Source organism: Procambarus clarkii, chromosome 38 (assembly GCF_040958095.1).
Source record: "Procambarus clarkii isolate CNS0578487 chromosome 38, FALCON_Pclarkii_2.0, whole genome shotgun sequence".
Lineage (NCBI taxonomy): Eukaryota > Metazoa > Arthropoda > Malacostraca > Decapoda > Cambaridae > Procambarus > Procambarus clarkii.
Window position 1 is genome coordinate 34897717 of NC_091187.1, and position 15378 is coordinate 34913094.

General features: G+C 45.4%; 1 protein-coding gene across 1 annotated transcript in view; it reads right to left on the reverse strand.

Annotated features, from left to right (window-relative positions):
* Nucleotides 1-8907: 8907 nt before the first annotated feature.
* Nucleotides 8908-15378, reverse strand: part of LOC138372332 (neurofilament heavy polypeptide-like) — a 44618-nt gene continuing 38147 nt past the window's right edge. The window contains exon 2 of the mRNA XM_069337613.1: nt 8908-9802. Coding sequence (XP_069193714.1) covers nt 8908-9802 — 895 coding nt within the window. The remainder of the gene's footprint in view (nt 9803-15378) is intronic.

The following is a 15378-nucleotide window of genomic DNA, read 5'->3' on the forward strand; positions in this document are numbered from 1 at the left end:
TGGTGTGGGAAAAAAAAAAAGTAGTTAGTCAACAGTTGATTGACAGTTGAGAGGCGGGCCGAAAGAGCAAAGCTCAACCCCCGCAAAAACACAACTAGTAAACACACACACACACAGTTGCATCCTTGGGATGTGTGTAACTCCCACGTTCATATTTACTGCTAAGAGAAAAGACGCATCAGGTGAAAAACTTCCCATTTGTTTAGACCCTGACCGGGATCGGAACCCGGGCCCTTCGGACTACGATCCTTGAGTGCGCTGTCCGCTTGGCTGTGAGGACCTGTGTGAGTGAGTGTGAGTGTGTGAGTGAGTGTGTGAGTGTGTGAGTGTGTGAGTGTGTGTGTGTGTGTGAGAGTGTGTGTGAGAGTGTGTGTGAGAGTGTGTGTGTGTGAGAGAGTGTGTGTGTGAGAGTGTGTGTGTGAGAGTGTGTGTGTGTGTGTGTGTGTGTGTGTGTGTGTGTGTGTGTGTGTGTGTGTGTGTGTATTCACCTAGTTGTGCTTGCGGGGGTTGAGCTTTGCTCTTTCTTCCTTTTCTCTTTCTGACAGTCTTTCATCTACGACGGTCTCGCTTCATGCAATTCGGCGTTCAATCCCCGACCGTCCAAGTGGTTGGGCACCATTCTTTTCCCCCAGTCCCATCCCAAATCGTTATCCTGACCCCTTCCAAGTGCTAAATAGTCGTAATGGCTTGGCGTTTTTATAATTCTATTCTATCATCTAGCGTTCTCTCTTCTTTTAATATTGGTAGCGGTTTGCAGGCTCAGTTCTTGACACTCCATGGAAACTGGCGTTTAGTACCTCGCAAATTTTACCTTAGCCATTTCTGCATATTCCGTTCCGTTTTTCGTAGTCTTGTCAACTGGTCGTTCACTGTCAATTCCCTTTTAATATGGTTATGCAGCAGCCATTCGCTACTGCATAACCTAAAATAACCTACCTAAAATTCACAATGCTCCACTACTTCTTTCAAGTGGTATATAGGCGGCAAGGGAGAGATGGATGTACTTCTGTGAAGAGTGGTTGTGAGGGGGAGTGTGTGTGGTAGTAAGAAAGGGTCTGAGAGGTAGAGGGGGGTCTGAAAGAGAGGGGTCTAGAGGCGGAAGAGCCAAGTAGAGGGTGAACGGAAGAGGGGGTATAAAAGAGGGAGGGGAAGAGTGGTTATTAGAGTGTGTGTGTATTTACTGTTCTTTGCATCTGCATAATCGAGCAATTAGCTCTTGGATCCCGCTTTTCTAACCAATGTATTTTTCCTCTATCATATCTAGTACATATATTTCTCTCTAATACATACACACACACACACACACACACACACACACACACACACACACACACACACACACACACACACACACACACACACACACACACACACACACACACACACACACTCAAAACAAAACTCAGGCAAGAGAGAGAGGGGTGGGAAGACTGCATATTTCTGGACTGCCAGAAAGCTTTTGACACAGTACCACATAAGAGACTAGAGCATAAACTGGAGATGCCGGCAGGAGTGAAAAGGAAGGTACTTCACTGGATAAGAGAGTACCTAAGCAACAGGACACAGCGGGTCACCGTGAAGGGTGAGGTCTCGGAGTGGCGGGGAGTCACCAGTGGAGTCCCACAGGGATCAGTCGTTGGACCTATACTGTCTCTAATATACGTAAATGATCTCCCAGAAGGAATTGACTCGTTCCTCTCGATGTTTGCTGATGATGCAAAAATTATGAGGAGGATCAGGAAAGAGAAGGATAGTATGAGACTACAAGATGACCTAGAAAAACTGAAGGAATGGTCCGACAAATGGCTACTTTAGTTCAACCCAAGAAAATATAAGGTAATGAAACTAGGAGGAGGAACTAGGAGGCCAGTCACTGGATACCGAATGGGAGATGAAGTCCTTCACGAAACGGACAGAGAGAAAGATCTGGGAGTTGATATCACGCCAAACCTGTCTCCCGAAGCCCACATCAAAAGAATAACATCAGCGGCCTATGTGAGGCTGGCTAACATCAGAACTGCTTTCAGAAACCTGTGTAAGGAATCCTTCAGAACCTTGTATACCACATATGTAAGACCAATCATGGAGTATGCAGCCCCAGCATGGAACCCGTATCTAGACAAGTACAAGACGAAGCTGGAAAAAGTTCAGAGGTATGCCACTAGGCTAGTCCCAGAACTAAGAGGCATGAGTAATGAGGACAAACTTCAGGAATTGCACCTCACGTCGCTGGAAGACAGAAGAGCTCGGGGAGACATGATCACCACATACAAAATTCTCAGAGGAATTGACAGGGTGAACACAGGTGGAAGCAGAGTACCCAAATGAGCCACAGAGACATTAGAAATAACTTTTTCAGTGTCAGAGTAGTTAGTAAATGGAATACATTAGGCAGTGATGTGGTGGGGGCTGACTCCATACACAGTTTCAAATGTAGATATGATAGAGCCCAGTAGGCTCAGGAATCTGTACACCTGTTGATTGACAGTTGAAAGGCGGGACCAAAGAGCCAAAGCTCAACCCTCGCAAGCACAAATAGGTGAGTACACACAGTGTCTGTGTGTCGCGCACGCGCGTGCGAGTGTGTTACGAGAAAAAGCGCATCTCACAGCAAACGTTATTAATTTTGCAAACATGATCCCGAAGAAAAATATCGAAAAACCAGATGAAGAGGATTTGGTCAAAACTGCTAAATGGAACAAACTTTAGAATCAAATCATGCAAGAGATTAATTCTGTTATGTTCTATGCAAATACACCGCAGTGCCTGAATGGTCACCCAGTGAGCATGTCAACACCGTGTTCGGCCACACCTATAGGCATGTGTACTCTCTCTCTCTCTCTCTCACTCTCTCTCTCTCTCTCCCTCCCTCCCACCCCCCTCTCTTATTCCACCTCCTCGACTGCTTTCCATGGAAAATGTAGACCTATGTTTTCTTTAATATTATATATATATATATATATATATATATATATATATATATATATATATATATATATATATATATATATATATATATATATATATTATATATATATATATATTATATATATATATATATATATATATTATATATATATATATATATATATATTATATATATATATATATATATATATATATATATATATATATATATATATATATATATATATATATATATATATATAGTATGCAATGGAGGCGCATTACAGGTTTTGTATAATTACATAAAATGTTAATTTTTACTATGCCTCGAAGTACAGAGAGCCTGTACTATATAAGGTGTTCCAGGGATGCTGTATCAGGGAAGCTGTACCAGGTATGCTGTATCAGGGAAGCTGTACCAGATGTGCTGTATCAGGGATGCTGTATCACGGAAGCTGTACCAGGGATGCTGTATCAGAGATGCTGTATCAGAGATGCTGTATCAGAGATGCTGTATCACGGATGCTGTATCACGGAAGCTGTACCAGGGATGCTGTATCAGGGAAGCTGTACCAGATATGCTGTATCAGGGATGCTGTATCAGAGAAGCTGTATCAGGGATGTGGGAGGCAATTCTTGTGAGAGGAATTTAATCAATTCGAATTCAAATTTATTTGCAAACTTTAAATTAACTGATAAAGATGGTGAGAGTATATTCGTATATCTCCTCACTAATATATCCCACACACTTGGGGACGGGGTTGGAATTGTTAGTTGATTACGCTAGAGAAATTTATTTATTGAATGTGATTTTATTATTTAAAGTTTACTAATTAAAATGGGTTTAAATATTTTGCTCTATCCCGGGATTATTGTAATGAATGACAGCTTAGCTGTTCTGATGACAAGGGAGTGATGGGGGGAGGGTCTGAACGTGATGGGGGGAGGGTCTGAACGTGATGGGGGAGGGTCTTAACGTGATGGGGGAGGGTCTGAACGTGATGGGGAGGGTCCTCGTGATGGGGGAGGGTCTGAACGTGGTGGGGGAGTGTCTGAACGTGATGGGGGAGTGTCTGAACGTGATGGGGGAGTGTCTGAACGTGATGGGGGAGTGTCTGAACGTGATAGGGGAGTGTCTGAACATGATAGGGAGTCTGAACGTGATAGGGAGTCTGAACGTGATGGGGGAGAGTCTGAACGTGATGGGGGAGGGTCTGAACGTGATGAGGGGTCTGAACGTGATGAGGAGAGTCCTCGTGATGGGGGAGTGTCTGAACGTGATGGGGGAGGGTCTGAACGTGATGAGGGAGGGTCGGAACGTGATGGGGGAGTGTCTGAACGTGATGGGGGAGGGTCTGAACGTGATGAAGGAGGGTCTGAACGTGATGGGGGAGGGTTTGAACGTGATGGGGGAGGGTCTGAACGTGATGAAGGAGGGTCTGAACGTGATGGGGGAGGGTCTGAACGTGATGAAGGAGGGTCTGAACGTGATGGGGGAGGGTCTGAACGTGATGAAGGAGGGTCTGAACGTGATGGGGGAGGGTCTGAACGTGATGGGGGAGGGTCTGAACGTGATGAAGGAGGGTCTGAACGTGATGGGGGAGGGTCTGAACGTGATACAGACACGTGGGTTACAGTGTATCACGTGGACAAGATCACCTGCCGTAGGCCAACAACAAGATAGAATATAAACAAATCCACAAGGGGCCGTGACGAGGATTCGAACCTACGTCTGAGAGGATCCCTCGTGGATTTGTTCATTTGATGCATCACGCTATTGCGATTTCTATGTGTAATAAGCTATAATATATACTTCCTGGCATAGATTACAAGGGATAAATTAAAGCGCTCAATCTATATGTGATTTATTTGTTAGGGGGAGGATATCTGAACTCCCCCCTCCCCCCTGTGTAGTGGTTCCCATACCTCCTAACCGGGACTAGTATTAGCAAACTGTCTAATACTATATTAGTATTTAGTATTAGGTAATTAGTAAATTACCAAATCAAGAACCAGAGAAAAGGTTCTTCCCGAGAGATAACTGGACATCTCGACTCCGTCAAGACCAGTAAGATATCCGGTATCTTGCATAAAACATCTCAGACCTCCTGGCCTCTTGTACCACCAACTGTGTAACTAGTTCATTGACTCTGGTGTACTGGACGACATGCTAACAATTTATCCTAAATTTGCTTGTCCATTTTAAAGAATGACGAACAATCTTATTTATATTATGAACCCATCCCTGCCCTTGTGTGGCAGTGCACGATAGAAAGTTGTTTTTACATATTAGTACATTGAAACATTGATTGAAACCATGATATATATATATATATATATATATATATATATATATATATATATATATATATATATATATATATATATATATATATATACATATATATTAATATTATAATGTGCGCGCGCGCGCGCGCTTCAGCCTGCAGTTTAGACCTATTGTCTTGTGTATGACCCTCTGTCCTGTGTAACAGTGAATACCAGCATTATCCTCACTTTAATAAGACTTAATTGAATTCCTCAGATTAGACAAAATTTAATATTGTCAATAAAGATGTTAATAATAATATGTATCTTGCAATTCTGGGTTATCTCAGGAGGACAGACACAGCGTCCGCAACCTGTCCTGCTACAATGAATGTCGCTTTTCATTCGTAGGCGTTACAAAAAAAAAATTGCACTAGAAAACAGAACCGGCTGGCGAAAGTGACATACTGTCCCGTTTTCTGTTTTGGGTCCTCTGGTCTGTTAGGAGAGGGCACTTTACATTGACCGTTTTCTTGATGTTGGGGGAACCTTAGGAGGACCGACTGGTCACCCAACTCCCCAAGTGCGTTCATAGACGCTTAATTATTTCTTCAGTTCCAGGAAGGAGTGGACATTGAAACAGATTCTCTTAGCACCTTATTAATTATAATTTATGACTAATGTTTGTGCATCAAATAACACTCATGTTACAAGCAGAAATGATTGTGCAAGAGACGTGAATTTGACCAATTCACCTGTCAACTATGTCCAACCACTTGGACTGAACGGTAAAGCGACGGTCTCGCCTCATACAGGTCAGCGTTCAATCCCCGACCGTACAAGTGGTTGGCACCATTCCTTCCCCCCTGTCCCATCCCATATCCTGATCCTAACCCCTTCCCAGTGCTATATAGTCGTAATGGCTCGGTACTTTCCCCAGATAATTCCCTCTCCTGCACAAGTGGCATGTTAGGACTCTGGGAATTTCCTTACAGAGATAACAGAAGAATTGTACGATTTAATGATTTAAATTAATAAAAACAATAGATTAAATTAATAAAAACATTAGATTCAATTAATAAAAACATTAGATTAAATTAATAAAAACAACGGGAGACGCATCTTCATGTGTAAATACAATTAAATGTGTGTAATATTATGTATGAGGAGGTGGGAAATTTCTCACATGGGCTGCTTCACCAGGTGTGTGGTGTATCAGGGGAGGCTTCACCAGGTGTGTGGTGTATCAGGGGAGGCTTCACCAGGTGTGTGGTGTATCAGGGGAGGCTTCACCAGGTGTGTGGTGTATCAGGGAGGCTTCACCAGGTGTGTGGTGTATCAGGGGAGGCTTCACCAGGTGTGTGGTGTATCAGGGGAGGCTTCACCAGGTGTGTGGTGTATCAGGGGAGGCTTCCCCAGGTGTGTGGTGTATCAGGGAGGCTTCACCAGGTGTGTGGTGTATCAGGGGAGGCTTCACCAGGTGTGTGGTGTATCATGGGAGGCTTCACCAGGGGTGTGGTGTATCAGGGGAGGCTTCACCAGGTGTGTGGTGTATCAGGGAGGCTTCACCAGGTGTGTGGTGTATCAGGGGAGGCTTCACCAGGTGTGTGGTGTATCAGGGGAGGCTTCACCAGGTGTGTGGTGTATCAGGGGAGGCTTCACCAGGTGTGTGGTGTATCAGGGGAGGCTTCACCAGGTGTGTGGTGTATCAGGGAGGCTTCACCAGGTGTGTGGTGTATCAGGGAGGCTTCACCAGGTGTGTGGTGTATCAGGGGAGGCTTCACCAGGTGTGTGGTGTATCAGGGGAGGCTTCACCAGGTGTGTGGTGTATCACGGGAGGCTTCACCAGGTGTGTGGTGTATCAGGGAGGCTTCACCAGATGTGTGGTGTATCAGGGGAGGCTTCACCAGGTGTTTGGTGTATCAGGGGAGGCTTCACCAGGTGTGTGGTGTATCAGGGGCTGCTTCACCAGGTGTGTGGTGTATCAGGGAGGCTTCACCAGGTGTGTGGTGTATCAGGGGAGGCTTCACCAGGTGTGTGGTGTATCAGGGGAGGCTTCACCAGGTGTGTGGTGTATCAGGGGAGGCTTCACCAGGTGTGTGGTGTATCAGGGGCTGCTTCACCAGGTGTGTGGTGTATCAGGGGAGGCTTCACCAGGTGTGTGGTGTATCAGGGGAGGCTTCACCAGGTGTGTGGTGTATCAGGGGAGGCTTCACCAGGTGTGTGGTGTATCAGGGGAGGCTTCACCAGGTGTGTAGTGTATCAGGGGAGGCTTCACCAGGTGTGTGGTGTATCAGGGAGGCTTCACCAGGTGTGTGGCGTATCAGGGAGGCTTCACCAGGTGTGTGGTGTATCAGGGGAGGCTTCACCAGGTGTGGTGTATCAGGGGAGGCTTCACCAGGTGTGTGATGTATCAGGGGAGGCTTCACCAGGTGTATGGTGTATCCGGGAGGCTTCACCAGGTGTGTGGTGTATCAGCGGAGGCTTCACCAGGTGTGTGGTGTATCAGGGGAGGCTTCATCAGGTGTGTGGTGTATCAGGAGAGGTTTCACCAGGTATGGTGTATCAGGGGAGGCTTCACCAGGTGTGTGGTGTATCAGGGAGGCTTCACCAGGTGTGTGGTGCATCAGGCGAGGCTTCACTATGTGTGTGGTGTATCAGGGAGGCTTCACCAGGTGTGTGGTGCATCAGGCGAGGTTTCACCAGGTGTGTGGTGCATCAGGCGAGGCTTCATCAGGTGTGTGGTGCATCAGGCGAGGCTTCACCAGGTGTGTGGTGCATCAGGCGAGGCTTCACCAGGTGTGTGGTGTATCAGGGAGGCTTCACCAGGTGTGTGGTGTATCAGGGAGGCTTCACCAGGTGTGTGGTGTATCAGGGAGGCTTCACCAGGTGTGTGGTGTATCAGGGAGGCTTCACCAGGTGTGTGGTGTATCAGGGAGACTTCACCAGGTGTGTGGTGTATCAGGGAGACTTCACCAGGTGTGTGGTGTATCAGGGAGGCTTCACCAGGTGTGTGGTGTATCAGGGAGGCTTCACCAGGTGTGTGGCGTATCAGGGAGGCTTCACCAGGTGTGTGGTGTATCAGGGAGGCTTCACCAGGTGTGTGGTGTATCAGGAAGGCTTCACCAGGTGTATAGTGTATCAGGGAGGCTTCACCAGGTGTGTGGTGTATCAGGGAGGCTTTACCAGGTGTGTAGTGTATCAGGGGCTGCTTCACCAGGTGTGTGGTGTATCAGGGAGGCTTCACCAGGTGTGTGGTGTATCAGGGGAGGCTTCACCAGGTGTGTGGTGTATCAGGGGAGGCTTCACCAGGTGTGTGGTGTATCAGGGGAGGCTTCACCAGGTGTGTGGTGTATCAGGGGAGGCTTCACCAGGTGTGTGGTGTATCAGGGGAGGCTTCACCAGGTGTGTGGTGTATCAGGGAGGCTTCACCAGGTGTGTGGCGTATCAGGGAGGCTTCACCAGGTATGCCTTCACTACTACTGCTCCTGTGGCCTACTCCTTTTGGCCTCTCGTTCCTGATTCCAGTGAATGCGTGTTGGCCTAATATTCTTAAGGCCTCCCATTCTTTTGGTGTCCTATTCTTGTGGCCTTTTCGTGTGCCCTTCTCTTCAGGTAGGCTCCCAGACCTATAGCCTTCTGGCTCTGCCGTCTTCCGACCTCGCTGTCTCTAGTCTTAACTTGGTGGTTCTGGGGTCATTGGTTTCCTGGTTTGCTTGAATCCTGGTCAAACTATTTCCTGGCCTGGTCAATCTCCTGGGTTTGTGGACTCCCGGCCTGGTCAATCTCCTGGGCTTGTGGACTCCAGGCCTGGTCAATCTCCTGGGCTTGTGGACTCCCGGCCTGCTCAATCTCCTGGGCTTGTGGACTCCTGGCCTGGTCAATCTCCTGGGCTTGTGGACTCCTGGCCTGGTCAATCTCCTGGGCTTGTGGTCTCCTGGCCTGGTCAATCTCCTGGGTTTGTGGGCTCCTGGCCTGGTCAATCTCCTGGTCTTGTGGACTCCTGGCCTGGTCAATCTCCTGGGCTTGTGGACTCCTGGCCTGGTCAATCTCCTGGGCTTGTGGACTCCTGGCCTGGTCAATCTCCTGGGCTTGTGGACTCCTGGCCTGGTCAATCTCCTGGGCTTGTGGACTCCTGGCCTGGTCAATCTCCTGGGCTTGTGGACTCCTGGCCTGGTCAATCTCCTGGGCTTGTGGACTCCTGGCCTGGTCAATCTCCTGGGCTTGTGGACTCCTGGCCTGGTCAATCTCCTGGGCTTGTGGACTCCTGGCCTGGTCAACCTCCTGGGCTTGTGGACTCCTGGCCTGGTCAATCTCCTGGGCTTGTGGACTCCTGGCCTGGTCAATCTCCTGGGCTTGTGGACTCCTGGCCTGGTCAATCTCCTGGGCTTGTGGACTCCCGGCCTGGTCAATCTCCTGGGCTTGTGGACTCCTGGCCTGGTCAATCTCCTGGGCTTGTGGACTCCAGGCCTGGTCAATCTCCTGGGCTTGTGGACTCCTGGCCTGGTCAATCTCCTGGGCTTGTGGACTCCTGGCCTGGTCAATCTCCTGGGCTTGTGGACTCCTGGCCTGGTCAATCTCCTGGGCTTGTGGACTCCCAGTTTGACGCTTGACACTCGCCTCTCCTCTTTAGAGTCGTTACATATCAAGAACGATCAACTTTTGCAGTTCAAGATTGCCCAACTTCACCTTCAGCTCAAACTTTCTTGTGGTAAATGTGTGGGTTTATGTGGGGCAAGTGTCGTGAGATTAGCATATCCAGGGAGCAGACGTGTCCTTATATGTGGCTTTTTGACCTCTTATCATATACGTGGGTTTGGAACACTTCACTTCCCTGTATACACAACTCTTAGGAAGTTGCAGTTTACTATACTTAAATGTAAAGGATTTATATATATTATCACACTTTGTAGGGGGATTTTCCGTGAAGAATGTGATATTAATTTATTAAACAGGACATACTGAATTGCATTTATTGGTTTATAAGTTTATGTAAGTATATGTTAAAATTTATATGTTTTACTTGTTTCAGTAATGGTGTGGTGGGCCAGGGGTTCTGAGTATGGCAAGATTATTGGGTGGGAGGGGGGGGGGTTAGTCTGTCTGTGTATCTGTCTCTCTGTCTGTCTGTGTGTGTCTCTCTCCACCAACTGCCACCTCTCCTCCATCGCCTCTCCCTACCCTATCCCTTTGTTGCTCCTCGTGCAGTTTACCAAGTAAGCACTTTCCAATCCATTAACGCTCCGAGATCTCTCTCTTCTGTTCATCAGCAATCTCGGTGCTGTTTGGTTTGTAAATACCAGCACCAGTGGTCTGATGTGTGGGTGTTCTCCTGTTACAGGGCACGACCCCCAAGCAGGGCACGACCCCCAAGCAGGGCACGACCATCAAGCAGGGCACGACCCACAAGCAGGGCACGACCCCCAAGCAGGGCACGACCCCACAAGCAGGGCACGACCCCCAAGCAGGGCACGACCCCCCAAGCAGGGCACGACCCACAAGCAGGGCACGACCCACAAGCAGGGCACGACCCAAAAGCAGGGCACGACCCACAAGCAGGGCACGACCCACAAGCAGGGCACGACCACCCAAGCAGGGCACGACCCCCAAGCAGGGCACGACCCCCCAAGCAGGGCACGACCCACAAGCAGCGCACGACCCACAAGCAGCGCACGACCCACAAGCAGGACACGACCCACAGGCAGGACACGACCCCCCCAAGCAGGACACGACCCCCCCAAGCAGGACACGACCCCCCCAAGCAGGACACGACCTTCCCCAAGCAGGACACGACCGCCCCAAGCAGGACACGACCTTCCCCAAGCAGGACACGACCCCCCAAGCAGGGCATGACCCCACAAGCAGGGCGGAAAGTCTGAGACGGGCAGGAGACACGAGATCTTCAGGTCAAGCCGGGGTCAAGTCGGGGTCAAGCCGGGGTCAAGTCGGGGTCAGCGAGGCAGCGTAAACACCAGCCCTTCAGGTCGTGCCCATTGTCGATATGAAGGAATTTACCAATCGTGCACAATACCAAAGTCAACAGGAAGGAGATCCCTTGAGGGCTTAGCTTCGGGGATATTGGCAGTGGTGAGGATTGTGGTGGTGGGGATGGTGGGTGGTGATGGTGGTGGTAGAGGTTGTGGCGGTGATGGTGGTGGGTGGTGATGGTGGTGGTAGAGGTTGTGGTGGTGATGGTGGTGGGTGGTGATGGTGGTGGTAGAGGTTGTGGTGGTGATGGTGGTGGTAGAGGTTGTGGTGGTGGTGATGGTGGTGGTAGAGGTTGTGGTGGTGGTGGTCATGGTGGTAGCTGTGGTGATAATAGAGGCTGTAGTGATGGTGGTAGTTCTCGTAGCGCCTGTTGGTGCTGGTTAAGTATATAGACTACTTGAGACACAGACTAGTGTGTGTACAAGCTGGAGTGGATAGGGTGTTGCTGAACAGGTTGATTGGTGGACAGTGATTGGTGGATAGGCTAGCCACAGAAAAAAAAACAATTTAGTGTGAAAGATGAAAAAAAAATATTTACTGGGCCTCAAAGAAAAGAACATCAACATTAAATCGCCTATGACGGTAAGGGAGAAAGTTTAGGCATTAGTTTTTCTCAAGAAGGACTTCAAGAAGACGTCTAATAGTGTCCTCCTTGACACCCCGAGCCGAGGAACACTTGTGTCGACCCAACAGAGTCGAGGCACCCAAAGTCGAGTAGTTGCCTTGTCGTTCCTCAAGAGTCAAGGTCGTCCACCACTGTGTCGAGGAGCACCGTTCATAGGTTGTCTATATTTCCACGAGAAACGACGTAAAGAGACGAAGACAATTAAAAAAAGGAAAGAAACAAAGACAAGAGAAGGAACAGGAGATATCATTCGGTATAAACATGTCGCAAGAGAGCGAGAGAGGAGAGAGAGTGAGAATGAGCCAGAGAGAGCGAGAGAGAGCGAGAGAGAGAGAGCAACGTAACTATCAGATTACCTTCTCGTCTGGGACGTTTTCACAGCTCCACGTGGTCTTTACAGATGTATCAAATCGTTCTAAAAAGGTGGTCTATGACCCCCCACCCCTCCACACCATAGGCTGAGTTAATTAACAACACTGATATTTATAGAAACCTACCTTAGGCTGGCAATCCTGATTCAACAGAGAGTGGCAACACATAACACTGTCTGGCAGTATGGTGTGTAACCACTGAACTGCACTGCTGGGGTGCAGAGTTATAAACCCAGCTGGCGACCTTGTAGATAGTCGAGTGACACAGGTGTGGACGAGGGACCCTTTGTTACAGCGGGCAAGAGTAAGTGCTGTTGCCGCATGAAGCGACGTCTTGAGGGTACATCCGAGTCTACCTTCACTCTTCCGTGGGACGAGGCTGGAATTGCTGGTAGCGATTCCTCCGTGGTTCGACTGAAGGGCTCTTAGAGCGATCAGTGGCACCCAGGTGTGTGGGAGCGTAGACCTGTGGCGGTGGGTGGTCCTCATCTTAGGGACCGACAGACTCTAGTAAGTCACGAGAGACAGACAGACTAACAGCTCATTTTCCCCTTAACCCCCCCTCCTGTAACAATATTATATATATATATATATATATATATATATATATATATATATATATATATATATATATATATATATATATATATATATATATATATATATATATATATATATATATATATATTATATATATATATATATATATATATATATATATATATATGTCGTACCTAGTAGCCAGAACTCACTTCTCAGCCTACTATGCAAGGCCCAATTTGCCTAATAAGCCAAGTTTTCATGAATTAATTGTTTTTCGACTACCTAACCTACCTAACCTAACCTAACCTAACTTTTTTGGCTACCTAACCTAACCTAACCTATAAAGATAGGTTAGGTTAGGTTAGGTAGGGTTGGTTAGGTTCGGTCATATATCTACGTTAATTTTAACTCCAATAAAAAAAAATTGACCTCATACATAATGAAATGGGTAGCTTTATCATTTCATAAGAAAAAAATTAGAGAAAATATATTAATTCATGAAAACTTGGCTTATTAGGCAAATCGGGCCTTGCATAGTAGGCCAAAAAGTGAGTTCTGGCTACTAGGTACGACATATATATATATATATATATGTCGTACCTAGTAGCCAGAACTCACTTCTCAGCCTACTATGCAAGGCCCGATTTGCCTAATAAGCCAAGTTTTCATGAATTAATGTTTTTTCGTCGACCTAACCTACCTAACCTAACCTAACCTAGCTTTTTTTGGCTACCTAACCTAACCTTACCTATATATATAGGTTAGGTTAGGTTAGGTAGGGTTGGTTAGGTTCGGTCATATATCTACGTTAATTTTAACTCCAATAAAAAAAAATTGACCTCATACGTAGTGAAAAGGGTAGCTTTATCATTTCATAAGAAAAAAATTATAGTAAATATATTAATTCATGAAAACTTGGCTTATTAGGCAAATCGGGCCTTGAATAGTAGGCTGAGAAGTGAGTTCTGGCTACTAGGTACGACATATATATATATATATATATATATATATATATATATATATATATATGTCGTACCTAGTAGCCAGAACTCACTTTTTGGCCTACTATTCAAGGCCCGATTTGCCTATTAAGCCAAGTTTTCCTGAATTAATATATTTTCTCTATTTTTTTTCTTATGAAATGATAAATCGACCCATTTCATTATGTATGAGGTCAATTTTTTTTTATTGGAGTTAAAATTAACGTAGATATATGACCGAACCTAACCAACCCTACCTAACCTAACCTAACCTATCTTTATAGGTTAGGTTTGGTTAGGTAGCCGAAAAAGTTAGGTTAGGTTAGGTTAGGTAGGTTAGGTAGTCGAAAAACAATTAATTCATGAAAACTTGGCTTATTAGGCAAATCGGGCCTTGCATAGTAGGCTGAGAAGTGCGTTCTGGCTACTAGGTACGACATATATATATATATATATGTCGTACCTAATAGCCAGAACGCACTTCTCAACCTACTATTCAAGGCCCGATTTGCCTAATAAGCCAAGTTTTCATGAATTAATGTTTTTTCGTCTACCTAACCTACCTAACCTAACCTAACCTAGCTTTCTTTGGCTACCTAACCTAACCTTACCTATAAATATAGGTTAGGTTAGGTTAGGTAGGGTTGGTTAGGTTCGGTCATATATCTACGTTAATTTTAACTCCAATAAAAAAAAATTGACCTCATACATAGAGAAAAGGGTTGCTTTATCATTTCATAAGAAAAAAATTATAGTAAATATATTAATTCAGGAAAACTTGGCTTATTAGGCAAATCGGGCCATGAATAGTAGGCTGAGAAGTGAGTTCTGGCTACTAGGTACGACATATATATATATATATATATATATATATATATATATATATATATATATATATATATATATATTATATATATATATATATATATGTCGTACCTAGTAGCCAGAAAGCACTTCTCAGCCTACTATGCAGGGCCCGATTTGCCTAATAAGCCAAGTTTTACTGAATTAATATATTTTCTCTAATTTTTTTCTTATGCAATGATAAAGCTACCCATTTCATTATGTATGAGGTCAATTTTTTTTTATTGGAGGTAAAATTAACGTAGATATATGACCGAACCTAACCAACCCTACCTAACCTAACCTAACCTATCTTTATAGGTTAGGTTAGGTTAGGTAGCCGAAAACGTTAGGTTAGGTGAGGTTAGGTAGGTTAGGTAGACGAAATACAATTAATTCATGAAAACTTGGCTTATTAGGCAAATCGGGCCTTGCATAGTAGGCTGAGAAGTGCGTTCTGGCTATTAGGTATGACATATATATATATATATATATATATATATATATATATATATATATATATATATATATATATATATATATATTATATATATATATATATATATTATACATATATATATATATATATATATATATATATATATATTATATATATATGTATATATTATATATATATATATATATATATTATATATATATATATATATATATGTCGTACCTAGTAGCCAGAACGCACTTCTCAGCCTACTATGCAAGGCCCGATTTGCCTAATATGCCAACTTTTCCAGAATTAATATATATTCTCTAATTTTTTTCTTATGAAATGATAAAGCTACCCATTTCATTAAGTATGAGGTCAATTTTTTTCTATTGGAGTTAAAATTAACGTAGA